General features: G+C 39.7%; 1 protein-coding gene across 1 annotated transcript in view; it reads right to left on the bottom strand.

Moving 5' to 3' along the window:
* PEX14 (peroxisomal biogenesis factor 14) overlaps window positions 1-16,971 on the bottom strand; it is a gene marked incomplete at its 5' end in the record, with an annotated part of 66,724 nt that overhangs the window by 12,857 nt on the left and 36,896 nt on the right. Inside the window, one exon of the mRNA XM_008641140.2 lies at window positions 2,863-2,985. Coding sequence (XP_008639362.2) covers window positions 2,863-2,985 — 123 coding nt within the window. The remainder of the gene's footprint in view (window positions 1-2,862; window positions 2,986-16,971) is intronic.

Genomic DNA, 16,971 nt, shown 5'->3' on the forward strand with positions numbered 1-16,971 from the left:
GGTTCAGCATACAAGACCTATGCTACTCTAAAGGCTTACAAGTGTGCTTTTTTCTTGTTAACTCTTCAAGAATTAGGAAGTATTTATACAAATTACAGGTACTTCCAATAAAACATTAGAACATTAAGTTCAATTGTACAAAAGGAAGTATTTAAGCGGTATGAATTTAAGAAACAGAACAGACTGGTGGCAACAGCAGGAGATCCCTGTTGCTTGAAAGGAAGCAAATTCAAAAGGGGTACACAGGATTTATTGCTGCAACTCACAGGAGTGGGCATCTTACACTGGCATTACTAGCAAGATCATCAGCTTGGCTGTTTGCTTCATTCCTGCTAAAAAAAAACTTCTGTACTTGTAACCCAGAGTTTTAATGCAATTTTTAAACATGAAGCGGCAACACCTTGTGGGAAGAGGGTGCAGAGAGAAATTAGATTTTTTAAAATGCAAGCCTCTGCTTTTCAGCACAAAGCCCTCCTCATTTTGTGTTTTGTGTAGAGGTGTCAAAACTGCTCAAAAAAAAAGCTTAAAAAAACCCAAAAATATCAAACACAAAGTGGTTCACAGTCTTCAAGTCCTAAGCTCAAGCAGATCCGATATTGCTTCACAAGAAACTCAATGTCTCCTTTGGAGAAGGCAAATACAGCTTGCAGTCTTTTTCAATATAAGCTCTTCAACATGAGTTGTTCCCATTGACAAATCAGTGTACAGACTGAGCAGCCTCTCTATCTCACTAGCCCTTTAGATATTCTTTCAGACTTCAAATCTTGCAGCATTCCAGCTCAGTGTCATAAGCACTCTGTGAGAAGATAAGCGTAACAGGTAGACAGAAAAAGTAGTATCTATCTTCCTCTGTACATGACAGCCCCTAACAAAACTGTGAAAGATAAACTGACTTAGTAAACTATCACAGAAAAAACTGTCCTGAAGCAGATTTGGATCAATTCAGAAATACTCATTGCAGGATTAGCATCCAACTGATGAAATAACCTACAGCAAACGACACACCTTGAAAGAGCACTGAGCCACTGCACAGTCTCATCCATCAGGTCTAGAAAAATTCAGATATGGCTTTTGGAGTTCTAATACCATAGAAAGCACTTAATAGGAAGACAACAAAGATGGATCCATCATTAACACCCACCAGTACTACACCAGTCAAGAACTAGAATAGGGCACAGATGAGAACTAATCAAAACAAGTATTTTGGTAAACGAATACCATGTATGTCCAGCTATTTATTCTTTTTATACATCCATTTAGAAGTTAAGCTTAAATAGAATGTCTACAACAAACAGCTAGAGTGGGGAGGAACAATACCTAATGAACTCATTGTCACCCCTTTCCTGATTGTGGGGGCTGCTGAAAAGGACTGCCTCACAAGGAAAATCTTTGGGTTCAAATTATTTAAAAAGCACCAACCAGATCACAAAGCTACAGCACCAGTTTACAATTAGAACCCCTGTGAAGGCTTTTATTTGGTAGTATTTTTAGTAACCTTTGATTTCCAAGCATTACAGAATCATACTTTCAAAATTCTCTTTCAAGCTGTTACTGGGAACATTCTGATGTTGAAATTTTAGTGAAGATTCTTACCTAGCAAGAAGAAAGTGGGAGCTGCTGCTTTGAAGAAACCCAAAATAGCAAAAGGAAAACAACCAAAGAGTGATAAAGCTGCCAGGGTTAACAGCGATGACAGTGTTTCCCAGGCTGAACTGCATGCTGCTTCCCTGCTCTACTCATACTAGTGGAACACTGAAATAAGGGAAGATGAACTCTTCCAGTACTGGGTTGTGGTAAGAATTATTTGAATGAGCAATGGACAGCACCAAGAGGGATCTGGCCCTGCTTCTACAGCAAGACAGCAGATTTTGCTTTCCTGGCATTTTCTGTGGACTACAGCAGACAGGAATTAGCTTAGGAGGCAGAATTCAGCCCTGGAGTTCACCAGCACACACAATACAACAGCCAGAAATATTCCAGTTCTGAGCCCAATACTACCACAAAAGCTTTTCATCTCAAACTGTGCCAAACCAGAGCAGCTAAAAACTCAGAAAGCAAGTCTAGTATTGTCTCCAGCAATAGCAAACCTGTGCCATAAACTAATAAACACAGCTCTAGTGGAGTGTTACATCAGTCAATATCTGCCACAGAGCTGTTTAAGAGCAGCAACAAAATCCTATTCTTCATACTTGGCAGGTAAGTGAAGTGATTTTCAAACTACCAGACACACATGTGAGCTGAACAGCTTCTTTTGATGGATTTTTAATGGTGTGTACTTTGGTTTTTATTGTTTGGAGCTTAGATACTTTTTTGCGAGGTTTGTTTTAAAATGCAAATATATATGTAAATTTTGAGTCTACACAGATTATGTTGGGACTTTAAAATTTCTTTGAGAGCGTATTTTGTACACAAAAATCATACAATCACATCCACATAGTATACACAGAATTTCTGCTGTTACACCTCAGATTATTTAAGATCAGAGAGAAAAGTTTTCCGAGTTTTAGAAGGGAAGACTGAGTCCCGTGTTGACAAAGTGCTTTTCTGACGTCCGTACAGTGTGTCAGAATCTAATTTGCATTGACTTTCCACCTTCAGGTCAAGAGGTGTCACTGGCTGGTATGGATGACATTTGTTTGTAGACAGTGATCATTTGTATCTCATTTTCCTTGTGTAACATGATCTTGTCACAAGCATCAACAACCATGAAGTGCATTCAAAGTAACATTTGGTGTCTGATTATGACAAAAAGTATCATCAGTTGAATTGAAATCCAGGATGTGGCACATGAATCTGTGAAATCGCTGCAGAAATCACAGCAGAAAGCAATTGGGAGCAGATATTTTTCGAAGTGTTACTTACTATACACCACGGTGTGAGGAGGCTGAGCTGGCACCGGGTGTGTAGAAGGACCTGGGGACTGTGGCTCATCCGTGCTAGTGCCCGACTGCTGGAACGCCAGGTCGATTTCTTCATCTGTCAGGCCTGGGGGAGCAGAGGAAATGAAATCAGTTTAGCACCTTTACCCACTTGATGCACACATAATTAAATTCTCAAGCCAGGCAGAACCCTTTCAAGCTGCAAAGAATTTTGGCACTGACTTGAGCAGTAATGCCTCCCCAATTTTGGATTCACTGGAATGTCTCCCTCTCTCTCTTTCTCTGTTGCAATTTAACCTTAAGCGACAGAATATTAGCCTCAATGCTGCTTCCAAATGTGGCTCATTCAATTTCCTTAATTTATCCTTGAGTTTATTGCTGCTTTTGAAGTAGCTTTCTATTGCAATTCTCCATTCTTCCCCCGAAAAAAAGATACCATCAACTGCAAATGTGGCTCATTTTAATCTGTAATGGTGTAAAAAAAAAAAAGAGGGGAAAAAACTAACAATAATGCATGAAAACAGACAGGGAAACAAAAAACTAATTATTGGGTTAGACGACTAATTAGTCTAGATCGTTTCCGAAGACGGGAATAATTTGCTTTATTTTATGACAAATGCAGAAATAAAAAGAAAAAAAAATCAGGACTGACTGTGATTAGTATGAATGGGACACAGAATGTAAGGAGGAAATAAAACTATAACAAAACAGATCAAAACAAGGCCAAGCCCAAACTTTCAGCTGAGCATTGCCCCGGCCCATTGGTGCATGATTAGATTGCCCCAGGGCAGCCTGGTTTTCGTTTCACACAGAGCTGTAGTAACACTGCACACATGGTACACGTTGCTGCAGTGACTCCTGCCATCAGGAAACGCCAGGATGACCATCTGTAATTGGCCACAACATATGGAAAGAATTTGGCCAACGAGGGAGAAAAGAAAAGCAGCTAAAGGACTCATGATGACCAGCATCTCTGAAGAAGGAAGCACAGCTGGATTATTTTTTCCAACAGCAGAAAACATTCTTTAAAAAAGAATCTAGTACTCAGATGGCAACCATGAAGTGAGCTGGACAGCTGTGTATCATTTGTTGTATTATTCTCCTGCACAGAAGCACATAAAAACCCAGTGTCCCTGCTAGGAGGAACACGTGAAGGGATTTGGGACCTTTCACCATACATAGAGTGCATGCAAAAACATTCAGAAAGGCGGGAAGTGAGAATATGGATTTAAGGAGAGAGATTTAGAAGATAAGAGGCAGACATGATTCTTGTAGGGACTAAGCACAGTGAGGAAAATGGTATGAACAGGACAGCACTGGGAGAAAAATGGGGGGAATACTTTCTCTCCATCACCCCCATTCGAGATCCATAAAGCATTGTTGGTAGACGAAATTCCTGAACTTAATCCTTTAAAAAACTAAGCTTTTTAACATTACAGAGACATGCAATATAGAAAATGGTCAGGCCACTGGGCATATTAGCTAAGTTTCAATAATTTTTTTCAGGATCTTTAACTTCACTGCATACTGGGGGTCTAGACAGAATAATCTGTAGCACAAACAATATTGCCAGAAATAAATACACAAGTCTGTCTCAGAACTGTTATTTAATATCATAAGCACTAACACAATGCTTGTGGTATTCAGAAGGCTTTATAACTATTAACAGATCTTCTCCCTATTCCTGTGAGCATGTGAGAAACTGAGTTCCTGTGAGACACTATTCATCTACTCCACAGAGCACTTCAGAGAAGTTCAGTGATTTCTCTAACAACAAAATATTGTCAGTGTAAGAAACAGTATCAGAAACCAAAAGTTCCTGATCTTTGGTCCTGCAATCTGACAGAATCACCCTGTCACTTGTATTTGATGCATGGCTCAAATAGTAAGGAACCAAAACCACATGAAACAATATAGAACAAGACCTACAGTGAGTGTAATAAAAGGCAGAAAAACACAACTCAGCGTATTGCTCTACTCACAAAAGCAGTATTTATGGTGTCTAATACATGTTAAAAAGCAAAGTCCAATCAGAAAGAAACTGTTTTAACCATTAATTCAATGTAGAATCCATAAACAGATACCAACACTGCAGATCACCAGCAACTACTGGATTTCAAAAAGATGGAGACAACATTAGTTGCTGGCTGCAAATATGGCATTTTGTTCTATTTCCATGCAAATCTGATAATATTTAACACTTAGAAACATCAGAAGTAATGGAGGATCTTCATTCTGCAAAAAGGGCAGAAAACAATGTCTGTTGTGTCCTAACCACACCATGTTCTCATCCTGTTTGAGAAAAAAAGCTAAAATCTTTTGCAGATAAAGTGAGCCTTTAGGATTATTCTGATCTTGCCAACTAGGGACAAGTATCACTGTTTCCATTTAAACCCTGCTGTGCTGTGAAGAAAAAGCTGATGTGAATGATAGAATGACGGGAAGCCTTTGACATTGCAATTCCTGGTTTGAGTATAGTACAAATTAGAATTTTTACTACTTCCCTGGACTATTCTGCTGCCTTGTGAAGTGGTCTTGGCCATGGTACTAGTGACATTGGACAGAAGACTATCACAACTACATCCCTTCTCAATTATCAGAGGAGAAGACTGGGATTGCCATCACCTTGGAAAACCTCTTCATTCATCTGGACAAGATGCTTTTAAGGCCTTGTCATCTTGGCCTCAAGATCAAGGGAGACCTGGAGCTGATTCCTTAAGCATATATATGGAGTAAGTTTACCTGGTGGACACTGAGTAATGATGAGTCATCTGTGCACTCAGAAATATACCTGTCTTCATGCTGGTCCTTTCTCACACACAGTAACAAAAATGGACAAGATATTCTAAGATATTCTCTCCTCAGGCAATTATAGCCAACTCATCACATTTCCCTTTGGAATGATTTTTTTTCAAATTCACCACCTACACACATGTATGCACACAGTATGAGTTTTCCATGCCCAAATTATTCAACTTTGATATATTCATTACACACAGAAGTGTGAATTTCTAAACCAGATCTAAGTGTCATCTGTTCCAATATCTCATCTCGCTGTATTTTATCACATTCCTATCACTACATGAAAAAGTATCCATGTTCATTCATTGTTCTAACCTAGCAGGAAATTGGCAAGCCAAAAATAATACCACTGCCCTTGGATGCAAAAGCAGTGTCACAAAAACTGGAGCTTTGTGTCTAGTGTAACTCTCAAATAGGTATCTCAAGAAAATCACCTCAGTTAACAGTGGAATTGCTCTAAATCCACTTTCCAACACTTTGGAAAACAAACATTTTCGTTGTTCTGCGGCTGAAGCAAGATCAAGTCCATGCAGAATGCAAAAGGTTAAAAGGAACAATAAAGGAAACTGCCAATTGTAAGTGAATTATATTTGGCTTTGAAAGCTGAGCCACGGCTATATTATAAAAGGCATCTCTTTGCGTTGTTTACCATCACCCTGACTAATGCAGACCTTTTTTTTTTGTTTTAAATAATCTCATGCAAATTAGACACACACTTCCTTCCAGTTGATTGCTATCTGCAAGGAATAATCTAACCGCAGAGGGTACTGAGCAAGGACTGAGCTGAGGAGAAGGATGCACGGAAACTGTCTTCAGAGCCCCACAGAATGCAAACCTGTTCCCTTCCCCCAACCATCCATTTCATTCCTCTACAGCACCACAGCCATTGCAAAGAATGTCATAATTTTCACAAAGATTTAAAAATTCCTTTTCAGGCTTCAGGGTGTTGATTTGAATAATCCAGCACTCACAATTGTTTTGCACTCAAAGGCTCTTGCTGACCCTCTTTTTTGATTGTCACTGCTGCCACTCAATTTGCAGGCATCACTCAGCCTCTGTAAATTGTAGTCAAACACAGAAACAGAGCAAGTCAGAGAACGAAATGGGTTGTCACAAGCATCTCTTGGTGCCTGCACCTCGGGTGTTGTATAAAGAGCTCTTTTGTACAAGAACTTTTAAGACTTGACTGTCTGTTTATGTCCTTTTATAATATCTATTACTATTTAAGGACCTCATGTACATCAAAATATTGTTCCTCTTATGACCACTCTGAAGTAGAGGAGTACTCACAGTACTGTTACCCGTATTTCACAGATGAGGAAGAGGACATCTGTGAGAGACATACAGATATGAGAAGTGCTTCAAGGTCAGAACTGAACTGCTGGCAGTCAGAAAATAAAACTCAGGAGATGTGAGTTTTACCTGTTTTCTGTCAAAACACAGCAGCAATAATTGCAATGTAAAACCCTTCCATGAACTTAACTAGACGAGCCACTGGTTTTTCTCTTTCTGATGCAGGTTCTGACATATTAGTGACAACCTTTTTCCCATCCTATGCACTGAAAATATATTTTTCTTCATTATGTTCCTCCTTACACTGCTCAGTCCAGTAATTCACGTAAGATTTTCACAACCTGAAGCCTACATCAGTTTTGGGGAGACATTTCTGTTTAGGTGAAATTAAGAAATCTGCCATAATAAGGAAAGGTGGTGGAAAAATTCAGTTCCTTTGTGGGTTTCCAAAGCCAGCTTTATTACCGCTCTAAAAGACCACCCTGAAGCAACCCCCCCACCAACCCTTTGGCAGGGACAAAAGGCAGGAGAGGGTATGGGGCAGGGGGTGGCAGCTGTTGTTTTTTCCCCCCCACACTTTCTATTAAGGAGAAAACAAAGTAGGACAGGACAACTTGTGACCTATGTGACCCTATGTGACCACCTGAAGTTAGTGCCTGGTACCACATGACTAAAAGGAAGATCTGCTGGTCGGCACGCTGAAATGACATTACACTTCTGTTCCTGGAAGCCACTGAGTCAACTCTGCTCAGAAAGAACATGGCCACATTTTAAAAGAATCATCATAAAATCCTTCTGGGATCTGATCCAGACTAATGATTACACCTGTTCAGTCAGTTACATGCAGTGCTGGTTGACTGTTATCAAATCTGTCTCCTACATCCTACTCTGTGCTTAGCTGAATGTATTTCAAAAAGGTCAAAAAGGCAAAGTCTCCTGATCCATTTTCTTTCACACACGGTCATTCGTGAGGCTGAGCCCAACCCAACATTTGAATAAAACCTAAGGTTTCAGAAACATCACGCTGATTTTTTTCCTTTGATTTACACTGAGACACTGCATTTGAATATAAACATCCTGCTGACTGCACTTCCAGCTCAAACTTTAGTAAAGGAACCCGCACATCAAAGGGACATGGACCGGTCTCAACTGTCAGGCTGAAAAATGCAGAAATAAAAGTAATTTGAAAAGTTGCTGAAAGAGCTTTGAATTCTTACAGCTCTATTCATCTACAAGACTGTTAATTATGCAAGTGCAATCTTTCAGAAACATGATACACTTTAACCCATCAGGGTGACTAAGCAGCAATCGGAACTGATAAGGGTGCTCTAACCTCAGCTGCACAGCACTAAAATAAGGAAGGAAAATCAGACTAACAGAGCAATGCTAGGAATTACACAGTGAGCCAGCCAGGAATGAAAAGGTTAAAATAAAAAGTATTTTGGCATAACAAGTATAAATAAATAAATAAATAAATACAGCAGCAGTTCCTCTTCCTGGCTAAGCTTTTTGGAGTCTATAATAAAATGAAGTGTAATGGAGGAGAGGAGGGCAATGTCAGAGGGTGAGGGTTTGGGAGAGAGGTTGTTAAGTATCTCCCTCTCCTCAGCTGTGTTTACTCCATTTACAGGATCCCGGCTGATTGATAGACAGACAAAAGAAAAGCAAGCAGATAGTAACCCCCCTCTGGGAGCATCAGCAAAGGGGATAACTCCTGACATCATCTAGAGCCCCAAACTCTCCTTAGCCACTTGTAATTAAAAAGACAGAGCAAGATATGCAAACCAGAGAAAAAGTAAAAGAGGATTTTTTTATTATTTATTATTAACATTTTGTTGGAACAGTAGAGTGCAATAAGGACTCTCAGAGCCGTTAAAAGTCGTCGGGTGACCTGCAGACCCCTATTTCCCAGAGCCTTGTATAAAATTGAATTTTTTAAACATAAATTACACGTAATGACGACACTGTAAAAACTAACAGTAATGGAAAGCTGTGCTGTATTTCATTAGCCTGTATTATTCCGTGCCACCTGATCCAGCCGGGCCTTGTTTATGAGTTAGTGTGTTAGCAGATGCCGATGGAAGCATTTGCTTCGACCTTGCTCTTCTCATTGGGGCATGAAATTACGACGGCAGCACCTTGATATTACAGCCATAAATACAGTAAACTGCAAATTTAAGCCAACGGCTCCTATTGTCTCTGAACATAAAGCTGATCGGTATTTATTTAAAAGGAGAACGAAAAAAAATATTATATATCACCTTGTTTATGGGTCCAGTGTCTCCCCTTCCCCTAATCTGCCTTATTCACTTGGTTAAATACTAAACAAACAAACTAAATCCTCTCTATTTTCTACTGTCTAAATATTCTTATGAAATGAGTATTGTCTTCAGAAAACTGGATCAAAGTATTTTCACTCTGAATAAGAAAGGGCAAGTGACTTGCTTAGCATGTCTTGGAATGGAAGAAACAGAACAAGTACTACAACTTTTCTTCTCAGTTTTATATATATGAGAAGTTCAAAATGGAAAACGAAAAGGGTGCTTCTGGTCACTCATTCACATTAGTGTGTAACATGTGTATCCATATGGATAAGAAACATGTTTTCTTCCTGTTTCTATTTAAAAATATCTCCCATGTTAATACTATTTCAAAACAAGGAGGAAAAAGAAAAAAAAAATTGCAGTAAGGTTAATGGGAGAGGAAAAAAAGCATGGGATTCCTTCTCTGAGGCAGCAAACAGCAGGGAGAATGCCTCGCTCTCCTATGGGCATTTTGGGTAAATACCCACTAAAATTTATCAGAGGGAAAAAAATCAAACACAAAGGCAAAAGGACATTGTAATATCACAAGGCATACCACAGCATAAATTACAGCATTGTAAGTCAGTCCAAAATGCTGGTAGTTTCAAGGCAGGGAAAATACAGTTTCACTTGCAGCAAGAGAGGTCAGGTCTTCCTCTTCTAATGTGCTCCTTGCTTATATGAAGTATGTTATGTCTGTTCCATAACAGAGAGGAAGGCAGGAAGGCAGGAAGGCAGGAAGGAAGGAAGGAAGGAAGGAAGGAAGGAATACCTTTAGTAAAAGCTCCCAATACTAAGCTTTACATTTGAGGGGTCAAGGCACCAAGAGGAGAATTCAAGGAAGAACATGCAGGACAAAAATAGGACTCATGCTCGGGATTCTGCAATGCCAAAGTCCCAGTAGATGGAGTGCTATCACAGCCTCAACAGGATTTGGACACCTCTTTTTTGAATTAATCTACAACAAATCTTCAGGCAGCAGACAGCACAATTCAACAGGCATAATTTTTGCTCCACGAATAGTTCAAAACAGAGAAAAAAAAGGAGATAGCAACATGACTCTAAATCAAGCAAGACAGGTCCAAAAGTCCTCACCAACCTGAATTACAGAACCAGAAGTTTTGTTATAAAGCCCATTTACATTCCTACACAACAAGTATATGCAAAAACACAGAATAAATTCAAACTTGGGTACCTTCTTCTGAAGACCTGTCTGACAGAATCATTCTCAGAGCACCATGGTCATCAAAAAAGACAGAAGAAACAAGTCTTCCTGTACCATAAATAAAAATCTCTCCTAAAAATGGAGGGAGATTTTGTTTTATCATCATCTGTGATGATATTTTTATTTTTATGTCTCTTGCCTCCAGCTTTTCCTTTCTATTATGACACGAGCATAAGCACAGTACCTGATGGAAAGCCTCCTTTGAGTGGACACTGGTAGAGTACATCCATTTGTCTACTGCAAGACTAGAAGTGGAGACACAACGTGTGTGACTGACCTGGAAGCCAGTGTTGCCACACAGGAACACAGGACATACATTCAGCCAGTTCATGATGTGAGAACACTACATAAGAACAAAAAACTCTGCATATTTAAAATTATTTCAAAAAAAAATTTCAACCCTACTTGGGGTTTGAAGGCTTTGAAGACTATGCCAGGATACCGGTTCCAAAGTAGTCTATCAGGAAAAGTACATAACCAGGGCTCTGACATTTGTTTAAAGGAACTCCTTAGAGAGCAAAAAATCCAGCTGATGGAAGAGACACTACTCCAGGAACCATGGTGCTGTCATGACTCGTTACCACAACTGACAACCTCCCTAGAAATACAACCAGGCATTCTGAGAAAACAAGTATTAGGTACACTAAACTAGTAAGTTTCCAAGCACATCCAACCTGTGACCTGTAAATTCTTGCTGCTATTCCTGCAGAGAGACAAGTCTCACAGTGATGGTTCCCAATCCTCATTATTTGTATCATAATACTCCTGAGAGATCCCAAAAGGCATTCACTGGGCAGCTATGGTGCCAGGTACTCTGCAGACCACAGAGGCCAGTCAGACCCAAAGCATGCAACAGTCTGTGTGAAGGAAAGATAGCCTGCAAAGAAAAACCCTGCACACAGAAATGAAGTAACTTGCCCAGAGTACACACCAGACCTATGCAATTTCCTATTAAATCGGGAACTACAACATGAAACATTCTGCAAGGGTGAAAGGATATTAATTTCTTCTACATGTTCATTTCCAAAAGCAGGACAGTTTGGTACACAGCCCTTAAGAAACCCACACACTACCATAGCTTATAAAGCTTACCACAGATTTTAATAGAGCAGTGACAGAAAACATTTGTGCTTCAGATCCATTTATTTTGCGTGAACAAAATATATTTTGTTAAGCAGCTTGTTGAGCAATAGTAACAAAATGATTACCCTTTGGCTACTCTTTGATCTGTGATACTATCTTTAGGAGCTTCTAAAGAGAAAGCCAGAGGTAGTCTTAAATTTGAGGAAGGTAAAATGCTGGCAATACAGGAGGTTTGGTTTTGATCTACCTTTGGAGCACCAATTTTAAATTGTATTTCCAACAACTTGAACCAGCATGTCACAAGAATTCCAGTGCTGATTCAGAAGGAGATGGCCGGGGGGATTTGCAGTCAACCAGACATTTGTAACTCCAAGTTCTTTGTTACAGCAGCAAAGAATCCCCAGGCCTTTCCATGGTATGGGGCTGAGGACAGACTGTATGAGACCTGATCTCAAAGCCTGGCCCTTACGTGGAACTCCGGATCAGTCATTGCTGATCTGGGATTACTGGACTGGGCTGGCTTGCAGTTCTAGAACCTGCCACTCTTTCTGCCCAGCTCAGCATTCAAAAGAAAGAAAGGAATCCTGTAAAAGAACAATTTCAAGCCATTATAAGAAATTCTTTAACCAGATTTTTCAAAATATCAGAAGGATTACTTAGTTTTATACATAAGAATGGGAAAGTCCTGATGCACCATTTCCATTTCCTTGCATTACTCTGGAATTACTGATTGCCCCAAACACACTAACAAGGGCACCTGGCTATTTTCTACCTTAGACAAAACCAGTCACAGAGTAGCCTCTGCAGACTAAGATGAACTGAAATGTAAAGAGCAACTTGCCTCAATGCTATTTCTTTCCTCTTCTACTTTAAACTTTAGAAAGGAACAAAAAAAAACCCCATTTGTACAGACTTAACAAGGAAAAACCATATAAAGTACATATACTGTCTATATATGAAGTTTGAGTGTTTGAAGAACACACAACGAAGCACTGAACACACTGTATGACAGGGCATACTGGACACCCCCTCTGTCAGGAAGCTGCTATGGGGAGCACAGAGAACTCGTAGCTAGCTACAGCTGCACGTTTTAAGAAAATGTAAAAATGCATGAAAGTATGTATGGAAAAACATATGGAAATGTAGAGAAACCAACACTGGGTGAGGAGCCATGAACCCATGCCTTTTTCTGACAGGTATTCTCTCACGTTATAGAGCATCTTGGCTCCTCTAAACCAATTTCCATAAAGGGGAATCAGTGTTAGACACCTGGGAGTCAGGGAGTCACCACACTAAGAAGATAAGTTGAATTAAGAAAATTACATCTAAATGCTACATATTTGATTATTATGGTACAAATGTTTCAGGTAAATCTGGTTTGCACTTCCCCCAGAAAGACAGAGATGCTACAACACTATTATAAAAAGACATGTCAGCAAGAATTCATTACAGATTATAAATCACCCTCATTCTTCGTTCTTCTGTTTTTGAGAAATTTTTTACATGCCATTAAAATATTGTTTGCTGAATGCTACTAGAAAGGTAGCCACCTGTAAAATTAAAGGCTGCTGCTGCCAGTAACAGTGTTGGAATACTTTCTGTTTAAAAGACAAGGCTACTTTGTAATTTTTAACACAAGTATATAAATATTTTTCCACCCACCCTACACAATTTTGTTGGTTACATCACATCCATTTAGACAACAACCATCTATGTCATCACACAGGGTGTTAATCTTGGGTGGGGAAGAAAGAAACAATAGCAAATGAACTTTTAAGAAACCAAGATTAGACATTTAAGCAGGGTCCTTCATGATGAAAGAACAACAAAGACAAAAAACATTAGGGGACAAGTCAACAAAATAGAAGAAGTTTCAAAAGATCATTTTTCATCTTTTGGTTTGTTTATTGCCTTTTTTCTCCCCTTGTGCCTTCCACAGAGCCTCTTCGGGCTCTGGAGAAAATTAAAGAGCCTGGATTAAACGCCCAAAGGACAACTAATGCTAACAATACTAAAAATAATGAGGTTAAGTGGTGTAAAAACTATGGTGACCACACACGGAGAACTGGAGTGGTAAGGTAGAAAAGGAGTTTCATCATTGCTCCCTCGGGACATGCACAGAACATACTAACTGCTTCTAGTTCTCTGGGGTTCCGATTACCATGCCAAACACACCTCCAGAGTTCCCTTATTAGTGTAATAAAAAGCCTCTACACATTTGTGTTCTATTCCCAGCCTTGCTATTGACCTTGTGTAGGCCATTTAACCTCCATCTGCCTCAGTTTCTACGTCTGTGAAAGAGAAATATTACACAGTATCTTTTCTAAAACATTTCAGACTGGCACAATCATGTGCAAAGACTGACAGGTTTGAGAATCTATACATGCCTTATATACACTTGAGTTAGGTAAGGCATTTCCAACAAATAATTTATTCAAATAACATATTTATCCCTCTTTTTTTTTTTTGTAGATCATCTATGGAAATAGTTTCAGATTTCTAACTCTCATCAAGGACTCAAATTCATGCATTACTTTGATTGGGTGCTAAAATACATGGCATTTCTCCTTTCAGCCAAGTGCTGCCCTCAAAATCCAGTCACTGGGGTTGAATATTCAATAAGGAAATACAGAAATATTTATATTTTTAACATTGTCTTTTGTCTTCTAAAGCCTCACAAAAATTCCAGCCCAGGAGTTAAAATGGGAGTGGCTATACAGAATTTACACAGAAACTGGAGTGAATATTAAAAAACATTTATGGGCATGTTCCTGCAATATAACACAAGTCAGATCAGTAGGGGAGGCAGCTGAAGCAGTTCAAAGTATAACTCTTGGAGCTCCTGGGCTAGGAAATATTCCCTAAACAAAGGAATCACCATACAAATAAAAAGAGAGTGAATAAAAATGGGAAGATACTCCCTTCTGGGCACTACATAAGACTGTGTCTCTTCTCTGGGATGCCAAAAAGTGGATCAACATCACTGTACAGGTCTGCCCAAAGAGCTGTTCAGAGTCAAGGTCAATGATGAAGGGCCAAGGCTGCTCCTTGCAGATCCCTCTCTCTCCGCGTGGCTTTGCACCCTACAGTGTCAAAGCACAGGAATCAAGCAAAGCACAGGTACAACACTGTTGCAGGGGAAGCAACTGTTTGATGTGCTGTTTAAGGCGCAGATCCCTGAGCAGCAGCTTCAACCCCTGTCCCCAGGGATGATGCCACAGCCCCCAGACTCCTGAGTGCCAAGTGCAGGGGCCACATACAACAACTTACCCTTTACAGTCACCACAGGAGATAAAGCTCACCAAACTGACTCTGATTCTTTTCTTTCTCCATTTCCTCCCTGGTTTTCTTTTACTGCTACTGCTGTCTGTCTCAGGTGGCCTGGCATGAAAAAAGCTCTCCTTTTACGATGAAATATGTGGGAGCAGGTGAGGCCCTGACTCTGCAGAGAACCAAACAAATGGGCAAGAGCAGCTTGTGTTCCTATTGACAGTGCATATGCTGCTAAATACCGTTCTCAGCTATCCCAGCTTTAAGAGACACACACACACACACAAGCACTTGCTTTACCCGACACTAAACTCACACCTCACAAACAAATTATTTAACTACTCTATCCCCCAAGGAAGACAGTGATCATTTCAAATGCAGCTCCCTGCTCGTCTCTCACATACACGCAACGGCCTGATAGGTTAAATGCTGCCATTTAATTACAGTAATGGAACCTGCTATTTTTTGGTTCCCTTGAATCATCTCTCACTCTCTTTTTTAAACACATACAGAGTCATCTTTTAAACATGTGCTTTATATCGTGAGTTTAACAGCTGCATTCTCCTGGTTACTTGAAGAGCGGGAGTAATGATACTCTGATATTCTTCCCTGTACCTCTGAGCAACAGTCTTTTAAACACTACATAAAAAACACAGGCTGGGGGATGCTGTAAGAAGGGACACTGCAGAGGCATATCTGCCCCTTCATTTACTTAGACGGTTTGCGCTGATTTTATTGAATAAAACCAGCTTAACCTCTTCCACCAACCCTCAAAGCAGCTGGGGTCTGGAATGGTGGATAAACATGAAAAGGCTTTAAGTAATTTTACTGAAAATTCTATACATCAGTAGATCACATTGACAGTATGGCACAGTATGGTTATAGTTATAGATCTATGGTTGGCAGTCAGAATTATCTCAGCTCTAACTGTTAATACATCTGCCTCAGTGTCCCCATCTAAAATGGGGATGGTATTTCCTCTGTTTCCCACTAAAATGTGGAGTTTGCAAACTGTTTCGAGAATGTAAAGGTCTAATGAAGAAGAAAAAATGTAATCATATGTGCCTTAAATTAATCTTATAATCTTGCCATTTCACAAAAAGTGTCACAAGCTTAGTCAGCTAATATTTGTACAGTACTTTGAAGATGCAAAGTGGCAGAGAAATATGGGATATAGGTGTGTTAAATTCTTGAGCATGCTACAAAACACCTTTTTCTCAAGTGAATTCAGGAAGGAGGCTGTAGGTGGCCAAAGCCCAGAGAGTTTTATGGTTAGTTATTATTGAAGGAGGGCACGTAACACAGTACTACAAGTAACACAGTAACTGTTAGTGGATTTTACATTTCATATTGCATAGCAATTAGAAAAAATCCAGAAGCAAAGTGTAGGTACTTCCAAGTCAAAATAAATTCTTACCTATGCTAAGGCCTCAACACTCCTAGAAAAATACCTGTATTAGACCTGTCCTCAGCTTTATTTGTCCTCTAAATGTGAAAAGCTTATTTATTTGTTCCATGGTAGTTGGTTCACAATCAGCCAGCCAGCCATGCAGGGATATTGCCCATCTTCATTCTCTGGTATGGATATCCACTGGTGTCTCTAAAGGATGGAATCTTAAAAGGTGAGGCAAGGCAGAGACAAAGACAAATTTAATTTTATCACCATAAAAAGGGACATTTCCACATGGGCAGCAAGGACATGAATATCATGTGTATGCAGGGGTGGGGGGATTATAAACGCATTTTTGGCGAAATTCAATAAAGCTGATTCCACTGCATAAGGTCAGCAATTTACTTTTAAAAAATGATATGATTGCAACTTTTAATATAACCCATGTATTTGCTGCAAGATGCTCTAGAAGATTGTGTAATGTAACCACCTGACCTCTCTACAGGAGCAGAGATCACCCCATTTACCCTTTATTGTCTTGCTAAAAGCAATGCACATTTGCACGGTATGACAAAGTCAACAGCTTTTACTTCAGAGTGCCTCAGGTTTCATGAGAATGAATTCTCTGCTCTGCTCCTGGGGAAGTGGAGTCACCTGGGCTAGGCTCCAGGAGAAAGAATAGCAAGGAATGAACCAAAAACTAAATTAACCTCTTAGTTAAGGAAA

The sequence above is a fragment of the Corvus brachyrhynchos genome, unplaced genomic scaffold (assembly GCF_000691975.1).
Source record: "Corvus brachyrhynchos isolate BGI_N302 unplaced genomic scaffold, ASM69197v1 scaffold68, whole genome shotgun sequence".
NCBI classification, from domain to species: domain Eukaryota; kingdom Metazoa; phylum Chordata; class Aves; order Passeriformes; family Corvidae; genus Corvus; species Corvus brachyrhynchos.